This window comes from Seriola dumerili, unplaced genomic scaffold (genome assembly GCF_002260705.1).
Source record: "Seriola dumerili isolate Sdu_G_001 unplaced genomic scaffold, Sdu_1.0 BDQW01000066.1, whole genome shotgun sequence".
In the NCBI taxonomy this organism is placed as follows: Eukaryota; Metazoa; Chordata; class Actinopteri; order Carangiformes; family Carangidae; genus Seriola; species Seriola dumerili.
In genome coordinates this window covers 3877976-3901878 of record NW_019174321.1, presented here as the reverse complement: position 1 = coordinate 3901878, position 23903 = coordinate 3877976, and the positions used below count along the sequence as shown (strand labels likewise).

The 23903-nt window shown below is 41.8% G+C and overlaps 1 protein-coding gene across 2 annotated transcripts in view; it reads right to left on the bottom strand.

The window, feature by feature from the left end:
* The window catches only part of LOC111219414 (solute carrier family 12 member 5-like), a 91210-nt gene extending 68913 nt beyond the window's left edge, over positions 1-22297 (bottom strand). For both annotated transcript variants that reach the window (XM_022742081.1, XM_022742082.1), the window contains exon 1: positions 21982-22297. In XM_022742081.1, the coding sequence (XP_022597802.1) occupies positions 21982-22036 (55 nt within the window). In that variant the 5' untranslated portion in view covers positions 22037-22297. The remainder of the gene's footprint in view (positions 1-21981) is intronic.
* Positions 22298-23903: the final 1606 nt, after the last annotated feature.

The following is a 23903-nucleotide window of genomic DNA, read 5'->3' as shown; positions in this document are numbered from 1 at the left end:
TACAGAACTGTATACCTTCTTATTCCTGCTGCAGTAGCTGATGCAGTACTTAGAGAGGAAAGGTGCAGGCAAGATACATGATGAGAGATGTTTCAGTGTTCAGCAGCGTCTCTGGAAAGCCCCAGTCAGATAGCTGCACACCTGCCATGACAAAAGCTGGCAGAAACCTATCCAGTCCATACTACATCCACGAAATGTGGCAGACTTCACTTGCTCTCACGCTCTCTCCTCGCTTCCTGCCCTCGTCACTCTCGCCTGATTCTGCCCCTGCTGTTAGCTGAGCGGGGGGGCTGGAGGGCTGCACAGCCTCTGCATGGCAAACAGTTCAAGGAGAAGGAGGAGGGGAGACGCAGCTCTGATGTAAGTGATTCCATTAGAGGGCGTTGACACTGGCATTACAGGCTATTGACACGGCCACAGGTATTAATAACATAATGAGGGTGTTAAACTGTCACAGTGTGCTTGGTTAACACTGTGTGTGTGTGTGTGTTCTTGAAAGGTCTTCCCTGTGGAACACTGGTCACATGTATCGCAGTGAAGATGCTCAGGACAGACGTAGTGAAAGATAGACAGGAGTAAAGAGAGAGAACTGATGTTGCACAGTCTTAATGGATCGAAGGTAGACGGTATCCACCAGAAAAGAAAAATGTCTCTGCTTATCAGACCTCACAGCTGTGTTAGTGGAGCTACAGTAAGGTCACTGTTACAGATATGCGTCTGCGTTGTTCCGATGTCCGAGAGCCGGCAGTCTGACAATCAATCTTAACACCATTTTCTCTTCTTTGGTGCCCTTGACACGGCGACGCTTATCCAGAGTCAGAAAAGTACATCATTTGTTATCTCAGCTGACATGTCTATACCTCTTTCATTCATTTTACTTTCAACAGCATCTGAAAAAAACTCAAATCTTTGTTTTCTTTCATTCATTAAAGCCACAAGATGTTCTTCCTCCTTCAAAAGCCACAAACATATTGGAATATAAAGCTACACTGCTGCACATAGTGGATGTTACTTATCAAAGCTTACATAATACATTTTCTGGTGTGCCAGCATTCAGAGGGTGCACATAAATGCCAAACTCAATATTAGTCTCAGTGCTGAAATCTATTTATGTTTTTTTATCCATGTGTATGTGGAAAGAGACCGGTTTATTTGTCAATGCTATACATCACTTCAGTTGGTGATACATTCGTGTTTTTTGTTGGTCAATGATATTTTTACTGCATATCAACATCACAGTGAGTCGATTGACACAAACAACAGCAACAATTTTGATAATCAGTTAACGAACAGTAGCCTGAATATAGGAGAGAGGGGTGAAAACACAGTGACAGCTCAAAGCCTCACAGTTCTTCCTCTAACGATGGTTAAAGATCCCAAAATGTTTGTTCCTGTGTAAATTTGTTTGTTTCACCCACACTTATTCTGACCAGACTGGAGTTACCAGTCAGAGGAGACCAGGATTATGACATATCAAAATGTTGAAAGAACAGTAACCATTTTATTTTGGGTATGTCATTTTTGGGCTTGAGACTGGTAATTCAGTTGTAAGCAAACATGCCAAAGGATCGTTGGTGACAGCCTCTTACATGTGAATATTTGCTGGTTTTCTTAGCCTTCTATTATAGTAAACTGAACATCTTTGGGGGTTGGACTGAGCAAACTATTTAGTACAAACCATTAATCTAGCAATTGTGGCAATGAAAAGAATTGCTTGTTCCAGCCTTAAACACGATGAAACAACCTCAACAATACAACACTAGATGCACTCTCGTGGGTTTAAAGGTTGTAATTTTGTACATCATTTGTGCCTGGAAATGAGCGCACAGGTTGTGGCGACTGATCGTGTGCGTCACTTAGTAAAGCCACAGAATTAGCACAGATGACTGGGCCGTGTGCTGTGTGCTTTTGACGCAGTCTGAGATGGCGTGGGAAATCTCTGTAATCCTTGCACCCAAAATTACTTTGTGAAGCTCATTTGCAAGTGACACAAAAATAACCAAATGCAGGCAAGAAAAAATGTCATCACTTGGTTTGTGAACATTACTCTTAAAGTATTGAACCAAATTCTTTCGTTTACAATGTTCACATAACATATAGCTTGGAGTTAGGAGCCTCATTTGACGATTTTTAACCAAATTAATGTTTTGGAAATTTCTGCACCATGGTACATTCTTGATGTAGCTGTCTGCCTCAAATGCACCCAGAAAACATTCTCTTAAGATTGCACACTGTTTGCTGAATAAATTGAATGGCATAACAATACAGCCTTTTTGGATGAGAACATCAGCGCGATGCGTCGGTGCAGATTGGGTGTGCATTTCATCTGCCTTGCCATCACCTTCTAAGCACGCTGCTCATCTTCTCTCAACTTGCGTTCCCTCTGCATGTCAAATTGTGCAGCAATCTTGAATTATCATTGCGTTTCTAAAAATCCACATCTATAAATCAGCCTCTCTCCTTTTGTCATTCTTCTGCCTCATTTCCAGTTAGCTGCCATCTCTCCTCAGTCAGTGCTATCAGTTCTCGTTCCCGATCTCCTGGCTCCTCCCTCGTCTTTCTCTGCTCATCTCGTTCCTTTATCTTCTGTATCGTCCTCTCTCTTAAACTCAATTTTGCCTGCCTCTCCATCTCTCTTTTCTATCTTTCATCTTTCTCTCCCCGTCTATCCCTCTCCTCCTCTTGCTCGGGAGCTAGTGTGACTGCAGTGTGACCTACTTAGCAGTACTGCTGCTGCCGCTGCTGCTGTTGCTGACGACTGGCATGGTTGAGAATTGGCATAGTGATGTAGGCACCAGAGAGGTTCCCATGATGGCCACTGCCAACAGAAACTCACCAAGCACCAAGAGACACAGAAAACGCATCAAACCCTGTATCTGTGTGTTTCCTGACCTGGTGAAAAATCTCAAGCAGAAAATACAACGTATCCACCATTTTGGATGAGAAAGGATTGCATGTAAAATACTAATACTTGAAATACATTGGTGATAATTCATTACAGGTGCATTTGAATCTTTTGGTCCATCATGGAAATGTTTCCCTGTGTGATTCAAGACTCATTACATGTCCCCCAGTTTCCTAATAATCCAAGTCATTTACTGAAATTGGATCGTTTCATTTAGGTTCACAGGGACGTAGAGGACGTAGCTTCCCAGCTGGGAAAGAAGTACGGGTCCTTACTTTTAACGCTGTATACAAAACTGTGATTGGTTGACTGTTTCTCAAACTAATAGAAAAAGCCAATAATCGGCTTCTTTATTACAAAATTATTATCCATGGTTTTGGACTGAAACCCTTCATGTTACTCCTGTTTACTGTGGCCTACCTGAACCAGATTAGTGACGACAGTTCAATTAGAGTTGAGCGAGTTGCTCATCAGTGGCCCAGTAATTAGACATGAATTTTGAAAACTCTCCAGTAACTTTCTTTCACTTACTGTTTTGTCCCTCGGGGCAACAAATTGTTAAAAACAAAAACTATCTGGCCACACTGAGGAAGTGAGAGCTCATCAGGAAGGGAAAAAAACAAGTAACACTTCGACTGTTTTGTTTTTTCCCCTGTATAATTTATCTCCTGTATCGCTCCAAACATCTACGTCCGTACTGAACGCAAGCTGCCTCTACAAAAACACCATTTAAACCCAGATGGGGATTAATGAATAACCCTCTACCATAAACACAAACACACTGCACCATTCATCCTTACCCGAATAATTGTGGGGAAACCCAGGAGTTGTGTAAATGACACACAAGATGCTGCTGAGCTGTGTTTTTCTCAGCGCTGCTCTGTACCTGCACTTGTCGGTCACAATCCACAGTCTTACATGCATCAGCGATCGAGGCACAGTTTCATTTGTTTCAATGGAAACCCGGAAGAAACTGCAGAGAGTATAGTTTCACAGAATGTTTACACGGGTGTGTCTGTGCTCATGCATGTGTATGCGTATATGATTGTGTAAGACTGTGCATGTGTGATTATATATGTGGTGACAAAAACAACTCCCCTGTGAGAGGCTGGAGTACATTTTCCTGTCACTTCCTCTGTTTGCATTCTGGCAGGATTGTGTGACCTACTCTAGATGTTGTGTTAATGAGTTGGGACATTAGTGCCACCTTGTCATACCATGTGCATTAACTTTGAATAGCAATGCTCTTTTTTTAATGTTTTTCCTCCATGTAAACACTTTTGTTTTGATTCTTATGATACCACTCTCCAGTTTTTTTTTTGTTTTTCACCATCTTTAAAATTTAGGCAACCATATTCATTAATTTCCTTATGTCTGCATTCCCTACCTCTACAATTTCCCAGTGAAATCACCTCTACGCACAGTCCTGTGCGGTGCAACTTAGTGGAACAGAACAACATGTAATAGGATCCAATTATCCATCTAAACAGCCAAGTCATCAGAGACGTTTTATGAAACAACTGCAGATCATTCCTTCACCATGCTTCATCCTAATGATCAGTTCTGCGGAAATTCATGTGTGCATTAGTGGCACTTGCATGATTAAACAGCATGCAAGGAGCAGGGTGGAGGAAGATGGGAAGGGACACATTTCATTTTGCAAATTTGAATGTGTGTGTCTGTGCCAGTGAATGAGAAAGAGAGAAGACTATACAGTCAGTTTTATGTATATTTTTTTTTATCAAATGAGAAATGCAGAGCACACACATAAATCCTGTGGACACACTGCTGTAGCTCTATGCCTATAGGTGCTCATTGTGCTTATATGTTCACTACATACAGTACATTTGAACAGAACTGTAAGCAGATATCACTATGTAGAAATGAACTTTTTAAGTGAGAGTCGAGTTATCATGCCTCAGTGCCTCCAGCTCAGGCTTTACTCCCTGCATGCCTGGTTTCCTCACGCAGGACTGACTGTCACTATCCATCTATACACCCATTATGCAGGAGCCCGCACAGAGCTCTTCTTTTCACTTGCCTGATTAAAACAGGCTAATTAGCACGATACCATTCCAGGAAAACAGCGCTCACATTATAGAAGCTGTGACACATACGCATAGTTCAAATACGTTTTAAAGGGCGTGTGTGTGGCACATAATTGGATGCATCTAACCTCTGGCTGCACAATTTCCTTATTGTTTCTCATTTTCTCTAGAGAAAAAATGATGCCAAATGATTATAATGAAGGTCCGGTCAGTTTATGTCAAACACCTCTGTAATTGATCTGTAAGCCCATGATGGACCATACTGTAATGTAGCCGAGGTGTTCCATGGACACATGGAGTCTCTTGGCCCCTAATAAATCATTAGCTTGGGGCTTGATTGGCTCTGTAGGAGTTTTGCTGCCACACACAGAGCGCTTTCTAACTTAAAAGGATTGTTTTAGTCAGCATTAGTGCAGAGATAATGATGGTGTAGCACTATGTGGGTCTTATTTTACTAAAGAGGTTTAGAGTTGGGACACTGACATTGTGCTGCACCTTAGCAGTTGGCACTGGCATGTGTGAGGATGAGGATCCAGTGCACCGTTCTGACAATCAGACTGTATTAATTGCCATATGTGAAACTGATATTAGAGGTATGAGATCAGAAAATGTGGTGGCAGTCCTCTCAAGTAAGTCAGCCGCAGTGGCGAGGCATTTCAGGACAAAGGAAGGTTGGCGAGGGAGTGGAAAGAGTGAGAATTGATCAAAAACGGCAGGTGAAAAGGAATGTGAAGTCATGTTGCTATAGCAACTAGCCATGCAGCCGAGGATAAGGGCTGGAGTTGCATGCAGTCCCTTTCTCTATCTCTCCCTCCCTCTCTCATTCCAGAAATATGAGCAGAGCTGCTGCTTGACCATCTGAGCAGCTTCCTTATGCTCTCGGTGAACAGATAACACATCAAGTATATTGTCCCATCTGACTGTGTCACCTCACATTTACTCACGAGGGGAGGGGAGAGCACTTTAATCCCGCAACAATGTTTTTTTCTTGTTGCCGAAGCTAGAGAGCGCGGTCCATTCCAGGATGGATCACATGCTAACCGTCCCATTTGTATGCATGAGACAATGTTGCTGCCTATATCATTTCTAGAGGCAACTGCCTGTGTTATTGAATAATGGAGCTGGGAAGACTGCTGGTTGCTACAGCAGCAGTGAAGCTCAGAAAAAAAAAAAATTCTCACTGCGGCAAGATGTACCTGTAGCATGGAAGATACTTACGCTTAAACTAACACTAATAATAGTTTATTCTTGGGATAAAACAGACTCTGAATGCACTTGAGTGATTTGGGGGCCTGTAAGAAGTCAAACATTTAGATTTAGTAACCCTGGAGGCTGCAGAGATGTTTGCGTAACATTTTGTTTGATGCCATCTGTGTCCATATTTATGAGTTGAAAGAGAAGCAGCCACATAAGCAGTGAGGCTGCAGTAATGACCGAGGCTGTTGGCTCCTTAATGAACAAGTATATGTTCACAGACTCGACACTTAGCTGACTGTCACCTCAACATGAAGTGTTAATGTATAGCCCCCTGCACTAAAATCCCAAATATGAATCTGATGGCCTCATTCAGTCAGACATAGTTTGGCCACCCATGTACCATTAGGCCTGTCAGGCCTTCAGGCCCAAAACATACCAAACACAGATTATTATTCCCTGTTGCTTCCTCCTCTGAAACAGAGGATGACAGCTGCCATAGAGGCAAAATAACAAAGCCATACGCATGTTTTTTAACTCTGTTTTTCTCTATCTGTCTGTTTGAAGAGTAAAAGCAGGGGGCAGTCACTCATTCACTGCCCCATCACATCAAATACTCATCTCTTTACTTCTCTCTGTGTAATCAAAAGTAGTTCAACCCATACAAATAAAATGTCTCACTCTGATTTAAAAAACTCAGGGTGAATTCAAAGATTTGAAAAAAAAAAAAAAAAAAAAAAAAAAGGTGCCAACTGCATAAAAACTCACAAAGCAGTGCATGGACCCGAGCATGCCGCATAAACACCAACCTGCTCTTATTACTCAGGTAATTGACTAAGCTGGCCTGGCAGCCATCTTGTTTAGAGACATCTGCTGAGGAATCCTTTGATGTGCCTGAGCAGTGATGGCAGCCCCCCCATCCCATGAGCCCCTCTGTTTCTTCCTCCCTGCACATTGTGCCTCCCAAATATCAAAGGCTCCTTCACTCTCTCCCTCTGCACCACTAACGATAATGAAATTATGTGAATGTGTGACAAGCTGCAGCGATCACGTCCAAGAGGAGTCCGAACCATGCCTGGGACACGGGGAAGAAGGTGGAGAATGAGAGAAGATGATTAGAACGAGTGGTAAAAAGGGAAGAGGGGCGAATTATTTCAAAATCAAAGACTTTGTTCATTGCTTTAGTGTAAATGGAGCACAATCCAATCTCATAAGGATGAGCATGTTATTTTTTTTTGTTAACCCAGCACAATAATTAGCAACTGAAAAAAAACAAAACTACGATTATTCTTAGCTGACTGGGTAGCACACAGGTCTTGAGGCTAGGCCCAGCTGTGATAAAGCGCCGCTGAGCCAAGGTCCTGAGCTGCGCTAAGCTAAAAAACTAGCGGTCTGATGACCAATCTGGGAGGCAGCTGCGGAATAGGAGGATGAGGGGATTACGACGTGTTGGGTTTAATAATCTAGACATCATGAACGAAGATGACAGGGTGGGAAAGGAAGAAGACGAAAGATAGCAAATGAGGAGGGATCAGCAGTGTGTAAGTAGAGGTCCAGGGATTACTGGATGGAGGTCACGGAGAGCTCTCACTCTCACAGATTCAAGCATACATGTAGAAATCTCTTTCTTAGAGACGGACATGGAGGATGGAGCACATGGACTGAGCTCTGAGCACAAAGACTCCACTTGACAGCCCTTAAAAAATTGAAAAAAAATATTAAATGTGAAGCGCCACCGGTGAGAGCTTTCTGTTTTAAGCATTCACAGAATGTATGGGACTACGTGAAAATCTTCAGTTGATGGATCATGAATTATAAGGCAAAATATGAGAACATAAGGGCTTCTATTTTTTAGAAGCTGGCCGCTTTTATGTTCCATAGCAGAAGTCTTGAGATGTATTATTGACTAAAAAAGACCATGAAAGCCATAAGACCAGAATAAACGCATTCATTCGGGGAGTTAAAATGGAAAGTGTCACTACCATCATCTGAATAGTGCAGCATGAACATCTACAGGAAAAGACAGCATCTATTCAAATTAGTCTTGGAGAACAGATGAGAATAGCACTGAAACACTTGAAACACTGAAAGATCTATGGTAATATTTCATTTAAAATCTGCAGACCACCATCAGTGTGATGGTTCATTTCTAATATTTCCAAACTTTGTGTTTGTCTTTGTGCACATCAAGAGGGTTGTTGAGTTTGTAGAGACGTAGACAAATCATATTACATTGTTATGCTCACAGAATCTATTTAGCTCCAGGTTTCATCAAATATCTAAATGACAGACACAGTCGAGTCAGCACTATGATCCAATAAACATCTGATCGTGTCTACGATTCTTACTGCTGGTAACATCTCAAACAAATGTCCCAATAAATTCGTGCACCCAGGGATGTAATTTGTTTGGATTAGTATGTTTCACATATATTTTTTCATCAAAATGTCAGCGAAAAAGCAGCTAAAGCAGCCACAATCAATTTTCTCTGGCAACTTTGGGGGCGGGGGAAGAAGCTGTAAACACAACATTAACATATTATCAACTTCTAATGCTGCTTTGAACATTTTAGCAAACTGCTGACAATTTAGACAACCAGCAGATATTGAGCAATATTAATGTTCATTTGGATTAATGTGTCTGGCAGATGTAAATCCAATATTTACTTTCCTTTTACCTCTGTTTTGGTCTCTTCCAACTCCTGAAGGAAATATCTGTCTCTTTATCTGCTGAATGCTCGACTGTGTTCACCAGCTAGTCACTAACTTTGACTTTTCACTGCTGGGCGTGTAGCTGACAGTGGGTTTTTATAGCCAGATTTTTGCAGAAACAGCTGCCTGTTGCACCTGGAAATGACACTAAAGTAAAGCAAAACACTTTTCAAAGCCAAAACAATGAGTTCAAAGATGCTAAAAGAGCCAGGGGTAATTATTTGTGGGTTTACTGCTATAACTGAGCTCTTTCACATTGTACACCGTCGTTTGACCTATTGTTAAAAAAAAAAACAAAAAAAAAACAAACATCCATTAGACTTTCAGACTTTCAAATCAGTCAAATAGTAAAATATCATCTTGTCAAGTAAGCAAAAATTAATAAAACTTCTGTAAATTGGGAACCCGTAAAGACAGAATATCCTCTAAACATAAAACATCAAACACTGGGAGCACCTCGAGAAATCCTCTGTATTTACACTGTGGCACACACAACACCAATCCCAGAGCTCTCCAGTTAAGTTGCTCCATTTCCTATGTGACAATAGCTAAATGGGCTCCTATTGAGTACCGAGATGGGACACAGGGCAAGTGCCACGTCTTTCTTATGCCTGTGGAAGAGCCCGACTGACAGATGGTTTATTTCCATTTGCTGAGGATGCTGATAGGCTCTCGGGGCCGTGGCAAAATGGGAAATACTATTCATACAGTCATATCAGCCCCAGACACTCGTCTGACTGAGAGTTATGCAGACATGTCAACTAAGCTGTCGTCAAAGAGAAAGAGAGAGACAGATAGACAGAGAGAGAGAGACAGAGAGAGTGTCATAGAGAGGTGTTGTAGCACTGTGAGCTAAGTGGTCAGCCTAGCCAAAGGCGACACTATACTCAGGGGAATGGTGCATGAAATTCATACCCAGAGACATAAATATTTGATTGTGAGATTATACTTTACATCTATATGTCCACTTAGCTTGTGATCTGGAAGGCAATGACTGAGTAAAATGGAAGAGAGTGGCTGCTGTAAGGGTGGGTGAGTGGCATTTGATTGCTTTGTGTAAGAGCGGGAGTTAAAGTGATGTAAACTGTTTAGAAATGCACCTGAAATATGAATGTAAGTGGTTATAAGTATCATTAATTATCAAATTAACTTAAATCATATGCAGCACGCTAAGTTATTTGTGCAATCATTCTACCATCCCCATGAAAAAACATACAGTAGAGCAGTTTGTGTGTGTTAAGTTCAGGCAACAATCACAGAGGCTATTAGCCAATAACACAGGTTTCAGTCACAATCTGTCTACCTCTGCATTTCTCTGTCACGTCTGTTTGATACCGAACAAAAGACACTGTCACCAAATGGCATGAAAGACTCTATGGATACGTTACAGCTGTGAAGACATCAAACAGCCGTATGGGCATATACTGCACCTAGCAAATTGGACCATTTAGTTGACAATAAGTAATCAGGTTCTTTTGTGTGTGTGCGTGTGTGTGTGTGTGTGTGTTTTATGGAATTAGCTGTTTACAGTTTGTTCTGGTAAAAGGGAGAAAAAGGGCCTTCTTTCTTCAATGAATGACTATTTTCCCAAACAACTCCACTGATAGCCCTGCCATTGAAAATGCTCAAATTACAGTGTTGCTCTGTGTGTCCCGGTCATAATGGCCCTAATCCAGTAATGTCCTTGTACATTTATCTGTCACTTCAAGCAATGTGTGAAGGGGAGACTGCATAAAGCAGTATGTTATTAACTACTACAACAGTTTATCTGACTCTAAATATTGATTAATATTGATATACCTGTTCATAAACATATGAAATCTGAATTAGGAATAAAGAAGATATTGGTTGGTCTTGCAACGCAAGTCTCAAATCACCCCGTGGATGTTTAAAATTAAGTGAAAAACAAAACAAGGGAGGCTGATGATAAAAGTGCTGCTGAGACTCCCCACTGTTCTCTGCATTATAAGCCATGGAAAAGACATTTCATTATGCTTCCACCCACACACACACCCCCCCCCCCCCCCCCCCCCCCCCACCCCCCCCAAAAACTTTCCCCCTAAAAAAAAAAAAAAAAAAAAGAAAAAAAACCTTAATATCCTCTAATGACATTCTGGGCACTCTAATGGCCAGGAACTAACAGGAAAACTGGAGAGACAGCAAAAGCTCAAACTTTCTCACCAGTTGTGGCCATTTCACCATTAAAGCCAAAATTACAAACGGACCATTGGGCTTTAATGTGGTCAATCACACAAATGGGGAGATTTATAATCGTTGCCGGTCTTTACAGGACACTGGCATCTGGACAGCAGGTTGTGGAAATGAATGAGAGGCACTGTGTCCGTGAGATATTAATTTTCATCAGTGGAATCATCCCTATCAATTTTGATAACAGTGGTTAACAGGCCGAAAGCTGAAACGGATAAATAATAGCCTATATACCAGCCTTTATAAACGGCACATGTGCAGCCATTATGCCCAACTAAATTTTGTTAATGAAGTGGATTTTTACTTCCCAATTCTTATTACATAATCCAATGATTTTGCCCCAACAAGTGAATACTGTTCCCATTTCACAAATAGTTACATACAGTTCACATAGGCCAGTTACAGCTGATGTGGTACCAGATCTTAGTGAAATTATATTACAGTATGTTGCATTACAATACATTTTCCGAAACCAATAGAGATTTGTTAATGGATAAAATAACCAGGTAGGAACAGCTGGTTCAAAGTAAAGAAGAAAAATATCAAAGCATTTTATCACATTGGTGCAAAAATCACAGAAAAATCCATGATGTGTCCAGTACCATGCATGACGATATGATAAAGTTACTATGGTAAATGGGAATGGCAACTGAAATAAAATGATCTGGAAGTCATTTTGATAATCTATCAATTATTAAAGTTGTTTTGTCAAGTAAAATGTCAAATATTTGCTCCTTTCAGCCTCTCAGATGTGAGGATTTTCCATTCCTTTTTTCAGTTTTTTTAAATATAATTTTAATATCTTTTTTGACTGAATGCTTAATAATTCTAACTGATAATTGTTACAGCCCTAATGGTATGTATCATCACACCCCCTTCTCCGAGTCTGTTTTACCTTGTTAGCATTAAAAGTCTAACTAAAGTCATTTTAATGTCTAATAGTTTGAAGTGGACATGACGAATATCAGGAGTTATTCATTAGTTATTAGTTATTCATTGATGAAGAGAATCCAGTTTTAATGGAGAGAATCTAATGAAAGGAAGACAGAATCATTTGAATTTGCTTTTATTTCTCATCCAGTGTCTCCCACTGCCTCTCTGAGTAGCCTCATTACTTTAACTTGTTCACTGCACTGTATCAGTAATTAATCAGTTGGAACTTTTTTCATCATCTGAGCTGCATCATTTGCATGATCTGAACTTCAATCTGTGCATTGAAGTTCTTATGCAAACGCACGATTTTGGTGCCGAGCCCATCTGCCTCATTAGCAATTCCAGTGCGTCGCAAACATTATGTCCTGTGTGCGTGTGTAGAGAGAGACCACTGGTATACTGCTGGCCAGAATGAGAGTCCTGGCAATGAAGCCGACTGTGAGGGATTGATCCCCCTCTGTGCCCCTCCCTCCCCTGTCCAATTACAAGGCTGCGTGTTTGATTTTTGTCCAAAGCAGCCAGGCGCTGTTTTTCTTGGTTCTATAGAAAACCTCCAACACTGGCCTCAGAGTCGCCTCGCAGTCCCTCTGCCCACTCATACCCACCAATTAAGCCACTTTCTAGTTTAAAGATACAGCAATCCCACAATGCCATGCTGTACAACAGAGGATCCTCCCACGCACACACGCATACAGAGGGGTTTCCACAGCTGAAACTGTACATCCACATTGCTCCACCCCTCACTCCCTCTCCTAACACACACACACACACACACAACCAGTCATGAGTTTCTCCACTGCTGCCGGCTGACTTCATCATCAGGGGCCAGATGTATTAACTCCGCATTCGCACAACACCTATGCATGCACAATTCCCACACGTAAGACTGGTATTTATAAAAAATGAATGTGAGGTAAGAATATGTGCACCTCACACAGACTTCAGACCAGGCGTACACAGCTGGAGAGTGAAATGATGAGTAGATTAAACATAAAATCAGACGTATGTTAGGTGTAAAAAAAATTTTTTTTTTTTTTTTTAAATGTATACAGCAAACTGTAAACTTTGCAGAAATACATTTGATAAATTAAGGGTATTGGCGCTTTCAGTGATGTGTGGTCTAACGGGTGGTGGAGATGGCAGAAGTATCAATATGGCGATCTTATAAATCTGACAAATACAAAATGTATACATATTTCTGTCTTTATGCAGACACAGTTTTAGTCATTAATCCACATAATGTTTTAAGCATCTGGCCTCGGCAGAAGAGCTGATTTTATTTGTTTTGCCAATATTAGCATGCACATACATTAAAAGACACGACAAACATATGCACAAGAGTCACAATGTACACACGCATGCTGTAGAACAACTTCTCTTTAAGATGAAAGAAACAAAAACAGTTTTTCAGTTGGCTGGTGGTTACCTAGACAATTAAAGCTGAGAGCTGAGAGAATTGTTGGCCTTCCTCAGAGACGGAGAGAGAGACAGAGAGAGAGACAGAGAGTGTGCTGTGACGCAGGCCTAACGTGTGAGCTTGAAAAGAGAAAAACGTGACTTCTCTCTGCACTTTATGAAATGCTAATGATTTAACCACCAGGGAAATTCCCCAACTGGAATACTGTATATTCTGTATGTATGCATGCGAATGTATCACAGCAGCAGTTTGCTTGTAGAAACCAATGAATGGCAGGAGAGAAGCAATTTGTACTGTATTGTGTTTGTCATGTTTAACCTCAGTGTAAAGGTTTCATATTTAGCAAATATATGGATCATTTCCAACAGCCCAGACTGTAACCATGGCAATCCACATTACCTACTTGGTTATTTTTCTCTCTTGAGCCAATGAAAACAGCTTGATAAAATCGGATGAAGCCAGGCTCTGACACTAAAACACAGAGAGAGAGAGAGAGGAGGCCGAGGAGGAGGAGAGAGAGGAGCAGAGATGGAGAGAGAGAGAGAGAGAGAGGAAGACCAAGAGAGAGGAGCAGAGAGAGAGAAGAAGAGAGGAGAGGAGAGGAGAGATGAGGAGCAGAGGAGAGAGTGAGTTTCAGCAGAGAGAGAGAGAGAGAGAGAGAGAGAGAGAGAGAGAGCGCGAGAGAGATCTAGTAACAGGGGTTATCTGGCGTTTGTTTTGTCTCAAGTGACAGAACAGACTAAAGTCTATGTGTACAGAGTTGATGCACCAACTGATTGTTGTGCTGTCGGCCCCAGTGGGTATCACGGTTCTGAGGCCGGTCTCAACCACACACCAGCTAAATCACTGCAAATAGGTATATGAGTGAGAGCAAATCAATATGTGGCTTTTCATTATGGTTCCATCTCCTGGCACAGGTCAGTTCGCAGTAATGTCAGATAGGGTGGAAATTGAGAGACTCTTCAAGGACTTGGGTCTCTTCAATAAGGATCCGGAGGAAAGCGAGGATGTGTCACTCCCCCATCGATGTGGAGCGTGCGCTGTCAGCTTTTGATTTACTTTATCTGCTGCGTGCAGATTCGCACACGGTGGTGCACCTGAACCAAATGGATTCCTTTTGATGAGAAAACCGCAAACACTCAGGGAAACCTCACGTCTTTAAGACCATTAAAGGAAAATTCCTGCTGCAGACAAAGCGTTTAATCATTGGTTTATAACAATGTAATGTATGGAATGCATTCAAAACAGTTGTGTTTTGTTGCAATTTGCTTTTCTGTTGCATCCACTTCACCCCAGTCTGTCTCATCTCTCAGACTTCTAATGATTTCCTACATTTCCCAGCATGCATTTTGACAATCCCAACAGAGCATCGCTAAACATACTGCTTTCATCATCAAGTATAGCTGGAGAAAGCAAGTGATAAGCAGTTGTTCCACCCAAGAAAAATGAACCCCCCCCCAATGCATTTCTACCTCCTCTTTGATTTATTTCTAACTGTATTATTGTTAAAAGTCAAATTGATGACCTAGAAAAAAAAAAAAAAAAAAAAAAAGACCTTTGACTAAGCATGACGCCAAAAGCCCTCTGTCTAACACTGATATTGCTATGACCTACAGTAGCCACAACTCAATTACTCACATGTTGTTGGACAGTTATCCAATAAAAGGGAGGGAGAGGGACACATCACCAGCAAACAAACTGCACGGTAAATAACAATCCAGGCTGTGATCATGGACACTTCTTGCTGTGAAGGGCTGCAGATGTATATATTAGGGCAGTCTGGACATGGTTCCAGTCTACGAGAGGGGATTTTGTATTAATAAGACTGTAACCTTGATTAACTTTCAACTTACATGTTGGCTAAGAGTAATGTATGTAAAGATAGACTATAAAAACCCTGAAACTATCCTTTAAACAGACAGGAAAGTAATATTACTTAGATGAATGTTTAAAAGTATAATCATTTTAAAATTGCCTATTTTTTTCCCTTTGCAATTGAGCTATGTGATGAGAAATAAGAAGATCGACTATAAAACTACTTCATAGTAAATTCTTCCTTAATTAGTCAGGTTTCAAGTATGTTGGTAATGCAAGAAGATAATTTACATTACATTGATTTGGCAGACCATTTTGTCCAAAGTCGAGTCAAATGTTACTTTAGCGCATTATCACAAATCACAAATTTACATTAATAATCTGTACAGCCTACAACACCCTCTGTCCTGTGACCATCGAATCAGAAGAGGGAAAAACTCCACAAGAAACCCTTTAACAGAGAAGTGACTTACAATAAGAGCATTCAAACCCAAAGGTATCATCACAAACTGACAGTGTAACCCTCCCAAATAAACAGCCAAAAGCTACTTTTAAAAGCTGCTTTTCTTTCTTCATTTCTAAGCACTTGTTATTTCTTTAAAAGTATTCATAACCATACAGGTTTACATTGAACCTGTGGCTGAAAACACGCCGGCAATGATGCTTCGATGAAACAAGCCTTCTTCCTAATCATTATTTGCGTCAATAAAAATAAGTCTCACATTATTCTCATGTACTGATATTAACAGAAATGTTTGGACTTGCGTGTTGTGTCCAACAGTGGTGATAATGCATTGACAACCACAAAGGAAACAATTTTCAGTAGATTTCTATGAAAGGGGTGAGAGAGAGGTTCCTGTGTTCAGCTTGGTTGAGCTTCTTCTAGCATGATTCATCTTTTTCCTTCACTTCCACTGACCTTCTCTTTCCCTCCATAAAACCGCCCATCTATTTCTCTGAGACCATTCATCCAGTTGAAATCTTTCACCTAAGAAAACCTTGGTGCCTGTATTTTCCTGCCCTGTAGCTGAACCGTGTTGTGCTCCTGTAATGTAACAATTAAATTAATTTAGTGAATATAAGTCATGTAAACAATTTCTATTTTCATTCAATTACATGTGAAGTCAAACACTTAAACACCACTAAAGATGATGGCAGTGAAATGTTGAATATATATTTCTTAGACAAGGGAGGGGAAATATATAGTAAAATAGAACTTATATGAGCATTGGTGGTCTCTTAAGTTGTGGGGGTGTGTGTGTGTGCGTGTGTGTGTATATATATATATATATATAGATACATGAGCGCCCTGTTTGTACATGCTTTTGTCTGAGCTTTTTATCAGAACAGCATGAGTCAACAGCGAGCTTTGGGGAGGTGGAGCCCTTCACCGCTGATTATACTCTCCTGCTTTTTAATTGACAAACCAATGAATGAATACCCATCCATTATATCTGGACACCCACTACTGATACTCTAATTAGCAAGAACATCCATTCATCTGCCCCATCCTTATGTAAGCTATTGTATCTGTGTTTCATTAATACCTACCTTTATTAAATTCAATTAAGTGATACATAATTACAATCTATATTTGGTCTTGAGGAGCCATTTGTATAATGGTGGTTGAAAAAAAAAATACAACTGACTCTTAAGCAGGTGATTTTTTTTGAGTGCGGTTGTGGGTGAGACTGGCTGGAGAGTGCTAAGAGGCAAAATAGTGGCTTTAACTTTCTGCAGTAATTAATTGATCAATATGGAGTGTCTCCTTCTCTGGATTGTCTAATGAAGATTGCATTGTACAGCATTGTGCTGCTACATAATTCATTTGGTTGGCATGGCAATAAACCTTTACAATACCATAACATATACACTACAAAAGGCCTATGTGTCCGTCTACTCATGTGGAGATGATACACTTAAGCACTAAGCTACTGAGATGCATCTTGTCTGTGCAGCCGGAGAGCTACCTTTCCAAGTAACAAGTGCCTGTGGTTCTGTATTAGCCAGCAATCTCTCTCACTTACTGTGCGTTTCTGCTCTCTCCCTCTCTCTCTCTCTCTTTTCCATTCACAGTAGATAAGTTGCAGAGCGGGTAGACAGAGAATAATGACGTTGAGCATGTACAACAACTGCCTCCCTAGGAGAGGGCCCTAGGGAGCATTTTGCAGTATTACGCAGTCAGCCATAACTAAAACATCATTATAACCCCATTCACAGCCCTGACCAGGAGACGGGATTGGCTGGAGAGAGGGGATGGATGGACAGTTGGATGGATGGACAGATGGATGGAGGGCTAATCAAATTAATTATATTTTCTTGTTTAATCTGTTGTCAAAAAAAATTGTGAAAAATGCCAGTTTTAATTTCTTATTTTTTGCTCATTTGACCAACAGTCCAAATTCCAAAGATGTTCAAGAGAAGCATAAATTACTCACAACCAGAGAGTCTGGCATTTTTGCTTGAAAAATGGCTAAGAAAATTAATTGATTACTAAATTTTCTATCGATTGACGAATCACTTAATCAACTAATCGTTGCAACCATGGATGGGTGACACTGTTGGGGTGACATTTGAACGGTTACCATGGTTGGATGTATTTAACACCAATATCTCCAAATTCAATTTAGTTGTATATTATGCCCATTAATGGCATGTACCATCATCACAGTAACAGAGGCCATTGCCCTGGTTGCTTCCTCCTGTATATCATCCAGTCATAAATATATGAACAAGGAGAAATTTAAAGGTCCCCATGAGTGGATACAGACAGTTTGAGAGATTCAAGAGATTCACAGAAAACGATGCATGTGTGGAATCCATTGTCACTGTTTGTAAATCTCATCGATATAAGCCTTTCACTTTTTGACAGTCATATCAGAGCTATGAACTTAGTGCTGATACAAACCCAATATTTTGTACTCCAGTCATATGTAACATGAAATTAGCTGCAATTACTGATGACCGACTTCTTCATTATGACAATATACGCTGCACTGTAAACAGATACAACAGTTGCTCAAAGAAACTTCAGGATTACAATAATTTCATCCCAATTTTAATAACTTTGTCCTCAGTTATTTGTGACTATGTTGGTCTCAAAACCCTTTTAGATAGTATTTAAGTTGGTGTATACAGCAGTTAGTACCTTTTTTTACTTTATTTTGTGTATAGTAGACACTCATCATGTATAGTATATACAGCAGTATTCTAGTTACCTGCAGTATCTATACGATGCACCTGTTCTTGTATGATACTGCAACACTTCAGTTTCCCTGTATGGCATCAATGAAATTTATCTTATCAAACAGATGAAATAATGTTTAGGATATTTCTAAATGAGCCTCCAGAGAAGAGAGTGTGATCTCTGTGGAGTGAGCCATCTATCAGTCGTCAGCTGACCTGGTGAGCCAAAGACTTTGTCCAGCAGACCTCATGAGCAATATTCAATTATGCACATGTAACAGAAAGTACTCGCTCATTAAACTGGAGCGAATAAACTGAACTGACACATTAATGAGCGACTGAATACATAGATGAAAAACTGCAGACAGTAACAAACATTTGGAGAAGTAGCATGAAATTGCTTTTGCTTGCTAACAAGAACCCAGGCAGCTGAACACTCACAGCTCCTCTTAATAAAGCTCCATAAACAATGAGCACTCCCAACTGTCCGAGCAAACATCATTTAGACTGTAGCTTGTCATTGTAATGATGACAGAATCAAAGCTTTACATGATTCAGAAGATGCAGCATATTTGTTACAATACTGAAAATATGTTAAATTGTACTGTCCACATTTTAACACCAGAAAACAAGAAAAAAACATGACTCTCTCATCTCAATGTGAGCTAAAAAAAAAAAACACCTCTAAAACACAGCACACCACATCATTCTCCACCTGCCAGGAAGAAAATGAACAACTCTTCAACCCCCTCCTCCCTTTGCCATCCGTCTCTCTGCATCACTTCATCTTTCAGACAGTAGCAGCTACCCTCTTGTGCTTCAAAAACAAGACATGCCGTCATTAAACCCTTTCTGTGCTGCAAAATGATCACTAAAACTTCACCTTCCCTTCAACTCCTGATTGCATCCCACCTAATTACACCACTGACACTCCACCTCTCCACTGCAGATAATTAACAGTATGGTGGGAGAGCAATGACAACTTATGAATATGTAAATCTGACCGTGATTGAACATGCATCCACTTCTCTTTTAGTTTCCTTACAACCTTTTTTTTTTTTTTTTTTTTAATTTCCCTGAGAATTATGCCTTTCATCTTTGCATACTCATAAGGTGCGCAGTGTAATAATACACCCATACAAACAAACAAAAACACACACACACACACACACACACACACCCCTCCACCCTGATGCCGTATACAACTCCCTGTGCTGTCCTCTCCCAGGCTGTAACCCAGCCATGTAATGAAGGCTATAAATCAGCACCTTGGACAGCACTAGGCAGCCCTGAGCTCCTCAATATACATACTACTGGAGTCCGGAAGGAGGGGGGGGGGTTTCAGCACCGAGGAGAGTGGACAGCGACAGCCTCTGACATTCCTACTGTAAAGAGGCGAAAAGCCCTCCCTATCTGGAGCTGCCCTGCATAGTACTGATGACTAAACAGAGTTATTCAGGTTGTTGCACAGCTAGCTTAGCAAAACTGTGATTCAGATGAAAGGGATGTGTGTGCGTGTGTATGTGTATGCGAGTGTGCGTTTGTAAGTGAGGTCTTATCCTGATAGATGCTGCTACTGCAGAGTGACAAAAAGACAGAGATAGGGAGAGAGTGACACAGGGAGAGAAACATAGAGAGCCTCTAAAATGTGTTGGGGGGGAGGTGGTGGGGGTGGGGTCGGTACTTATCCACCTCACTGAGGGTCCCAACACGGCTCTGTGCACATTACATGCATAGGTTATATGTACGCATTACCCCGGAACGGATAAAAAGGGACGGCCTGACAAATGAAACAGTCTGACGTCTATATAAAGCTGCAGAGACAATGAGTTACAGCCACACAGTTTTCAGCACGTTAACATGTGCTCAGTATGAACATGTGTGCGAACTTTAAAACACTGCTCTGCACACATGGATGCGTACAGATACATGTAAATCAGACAGTGAATATGAGCACACACGCAGACAGCCATGCATATTAGCTCGACACTTCTGCATGCGCAGTTTTGTGGCTTTATGTCATGCACGGTAACCTGCCCTTGATGGTTCCAATTCGTCGCACTTATAAACGGGGTCATGCTTCAAACCCGCCGCCAACCTCTTACAACTGCTGTCCATGCTCTTAGCGCACCATTGTAATCCCCCCCGCAAAAAAAGAGATGCCCGCATTAAGTTAAATATTCATGTTCCCAGCGCTGGTCTATTTTTATCATTAAGCCCTCACAGGTAGGAGAAGCAGCATAGTGACTGTTCTCTCATCCGCAACCTGTCTCTCCAGTGCATCCCTGAGAGCCCAGGACTGACGACAACGGGGAGATTTGTGCATGACAAAGAATGGGAGACATGAAAGAGTAAGAAAAAAAAAGCTGAGACAAATGTGAAGAGCAAACGGGGGGAAAAAAAAAAGAGGCCAGTGAGGGAGAGAGCTGAACCTTAAGAAACAGAGAGAGAGAGAGAGAGATGTGTGCAGAGCTACAACAATCCCTAACATATGGCGGAGAGGAAAAAGAAATACTGCCGGTTTGCAGCTTCTGCACAGGCAAGTGAAGAATCCTCAGTTCTAATGAACCAATGGGTATGAAAACAGTAGCCAAACTAAAGTTAGGGACTTTCACTGCATTCATGACCCTAATGCTGTTCCAAAATGTGCAGTGCTTGGCACTAGAAAGATCGGTTCAATTTCCACTGTGGCCTGAGAAGATACGTGCTCCCTGCTGAACACTCGCATCACGGCTCTGCACAAACCAGCGACCTACAGGTTCTTTCAAGAAAGCCTGCAGAGACTGAGGACTGGGCTGAGCGATGGGGATTGGATGGAGGGCTGATTTTGACAGCTGGGGGCGATGGGATTACCAGCAATGCTGGTTTGGTATCTGTAATTATGAGTAGCTATGTGTGTCTGTGTGTGTCCATGTGTGTGTGTATTATTGCGTTTGCGTGTACACATGCCCATACCGCCTGGCCACAGAGTGCCATATGTGGTGGGAGTATTTACCCTGCCATGAAGAATGGATGAACCATAGGACAGCTGCACCAGAAAACGCTCTGTACTGTGTGTGCACATATGTGTGATTGTATGGTTGTGTGTGTGTGTGTGTTACTGCAAGTGAGTGTATGGACAAAGCTGTAATGCCCTTACGCTCACCATCCATCGTACGGAGTGAGCCCATTACTATTCCTGTCACAACAGCCTTGCAGTAAGAGCAGCAGAGGAGGCAAGCAGGCCGACCACCGTACGATGCTGTAACACACACACACACACACACACACACACACACACACACCAACTCAATGACCGCTCACTGCCATCAGGCTGTGTGTGTAAACCTCAGTCATGCATGTTGTGTGTTTTATGAGCTATATCTCCGCTATATGTATTTTCTCCCCCTCACTATGTATTTACGTGGGCTGATGTACAGTATCTGTGTCTCTTGCATTGCCATGTGAACATCCCTGTACATGCATATCTTCCTGTGTGTGTGTGTGTGTGTGTGTGTGTGTGTGTGTGTGTGAGAGAGAGAGAGAGAGAGAGAGAGAGACTGCATGACACAACCCATCACTCACCCTGGCTTTGCGCTCCCCCGTCCCCCTCCTCTGTGTCGGTCAGGTTGTTAAGCATCCCGGCTCCTCTACGGTCCTCCTCTTCTGCTGCGGAGCGATGTCACCGATCAAGCTCTCGGCGGCTCTCCCTGCGCTCCACGCACTGTGATACAGCCACAGAAATCGCAGGGAAGCAGCGTAGAAAATATGCCAGCCGGATCCTCCTCACTCCTCTTCGCTCCTCGCTGCCCGTAGGACGCACGAAGAGAGGCAGCAGAAGAGAGAGAAGGATTTTTTTTCCCTTTGTAGATCCTCCTCTTGACGTCTCTTCTCCGCTGGCTTGTAAGCGTGACTCTCTCGCTCTCTCTCTGTTGCTCACCCACTCTCTCTCTCTTCCTTGTTCTTCCTCTCTGTTGCTCTCTCTCTCTCTCTCTCTCTCCCCAGGAGGTGGGGGGGGGGTCGGAGGAGGAGGGGGAGGGAAGAGGGAAGCTGCAGGAGTTTGGTGGATGATGGAATGCCTCAAAGCTGCACACTTGCTCTCTCCCTCCTTCTCTCTTTCCTTCTGTCTCTTTTTTGCCTCTCACACCTGATCTCGATCTCACCCACTCACAGATACAAAAAAAAAAAAAAACTCACTCTCCGCTGCTCAGATGATGCTGCTCAGTCATTGTAGCCGCCAAACTGATTGCACATTCAAACAGTAGTGTGATTTCTTCTGTATCTATCCCTCCCCTCCCCTCCCTCCCTCCCTGCCTCCCTGCCTCTCTCTTCTCATCGCAGCTGTCAGACAGAGAGGTGATTGGGGAAGCAGAATTGATGCTGTTAGAAGAGCGAGCAGGCGGTAGCCTCACTGCTCTGATGTTTTCTGTCCACAGAGGTGCATTATGCATCGGCTTCTCCTCCTGTCGGCTTTGTAATAAGCCGCTGCGCTCACTCCCTACTTTAATGTCAGATGCAAATAGAGCCTCTGTTTCCTTCAAGGGATGAACAAGCCCTATCAGCATCATCTGTATGCAGTTATGATAAACATGGAGAGCCATGTACTCAGATGCACAAGCACATGGAACGACGCACCGTCTCAGCATTCAGGTGCAAGAGCAAGTGTCTGGTTTTGTGAATGCACAATTGCACACACACACTTGCTTCTCTGCTCTCTGTGTATATGCAGCAAACAAGTGTGGTTCTTTATCTTTTAAATTTATTTTTTCTTTTAATCTACCGTTAACGTGCAGAGATGTTTGGTTCCAACTCAGAGGACCTGCATGCTGTATGGCGGCGGCACAGCGTTGAAGCCTCACTGTCAATTAAACCAGTCTCATTTTGATCCATGCAGATTCATTTTGATCTGGTACACTGTGTACCGTGAGCAAAAATGTGCATAGTATGAAGACACTCTGCTCGTGTAGGTGTGTGTGTGTGTGTGTGTCTATGTCCCAGCGGTTGTGATCCCACACCAGAGATATGAAAGCAATTAATCTTGGTTTTAGTCATGGTAGTGCTGATGCACAGAATAGATTTCAACAAAAAAGAGAAGGAGAAAAAATATAACTACACGCTCGGCTCCAGCGAATAAATTTATTACCAATGTCTGAAACAAAACCGGTTTTGTCAAGGTACAATTACCTTGACAAAGAACCAATACCTTGAAGCTTGGCAATAAATTTCTTCGCTGAGCTGTGTGTACAGATACATTTCTCTCTCTGTTCATTAGTACTCGCACCATAAACAGCTTGTTCGTAACAACAAAAGACATGACGACACAAATGAAACTATAATATCCACTGGAGAAGAGTTTCTCCATTTACAGAGCTCAAACATTCAGGTGGTTCAGCTGTGTAATGAATGACCTACTCAACACTGTTTATGCAGATAATAGGTGTAATTTCAAGCAAGCAATCTGATGTTTAAATGTGCAGGGTCTGACATCAAATCTGATCATTTTCACT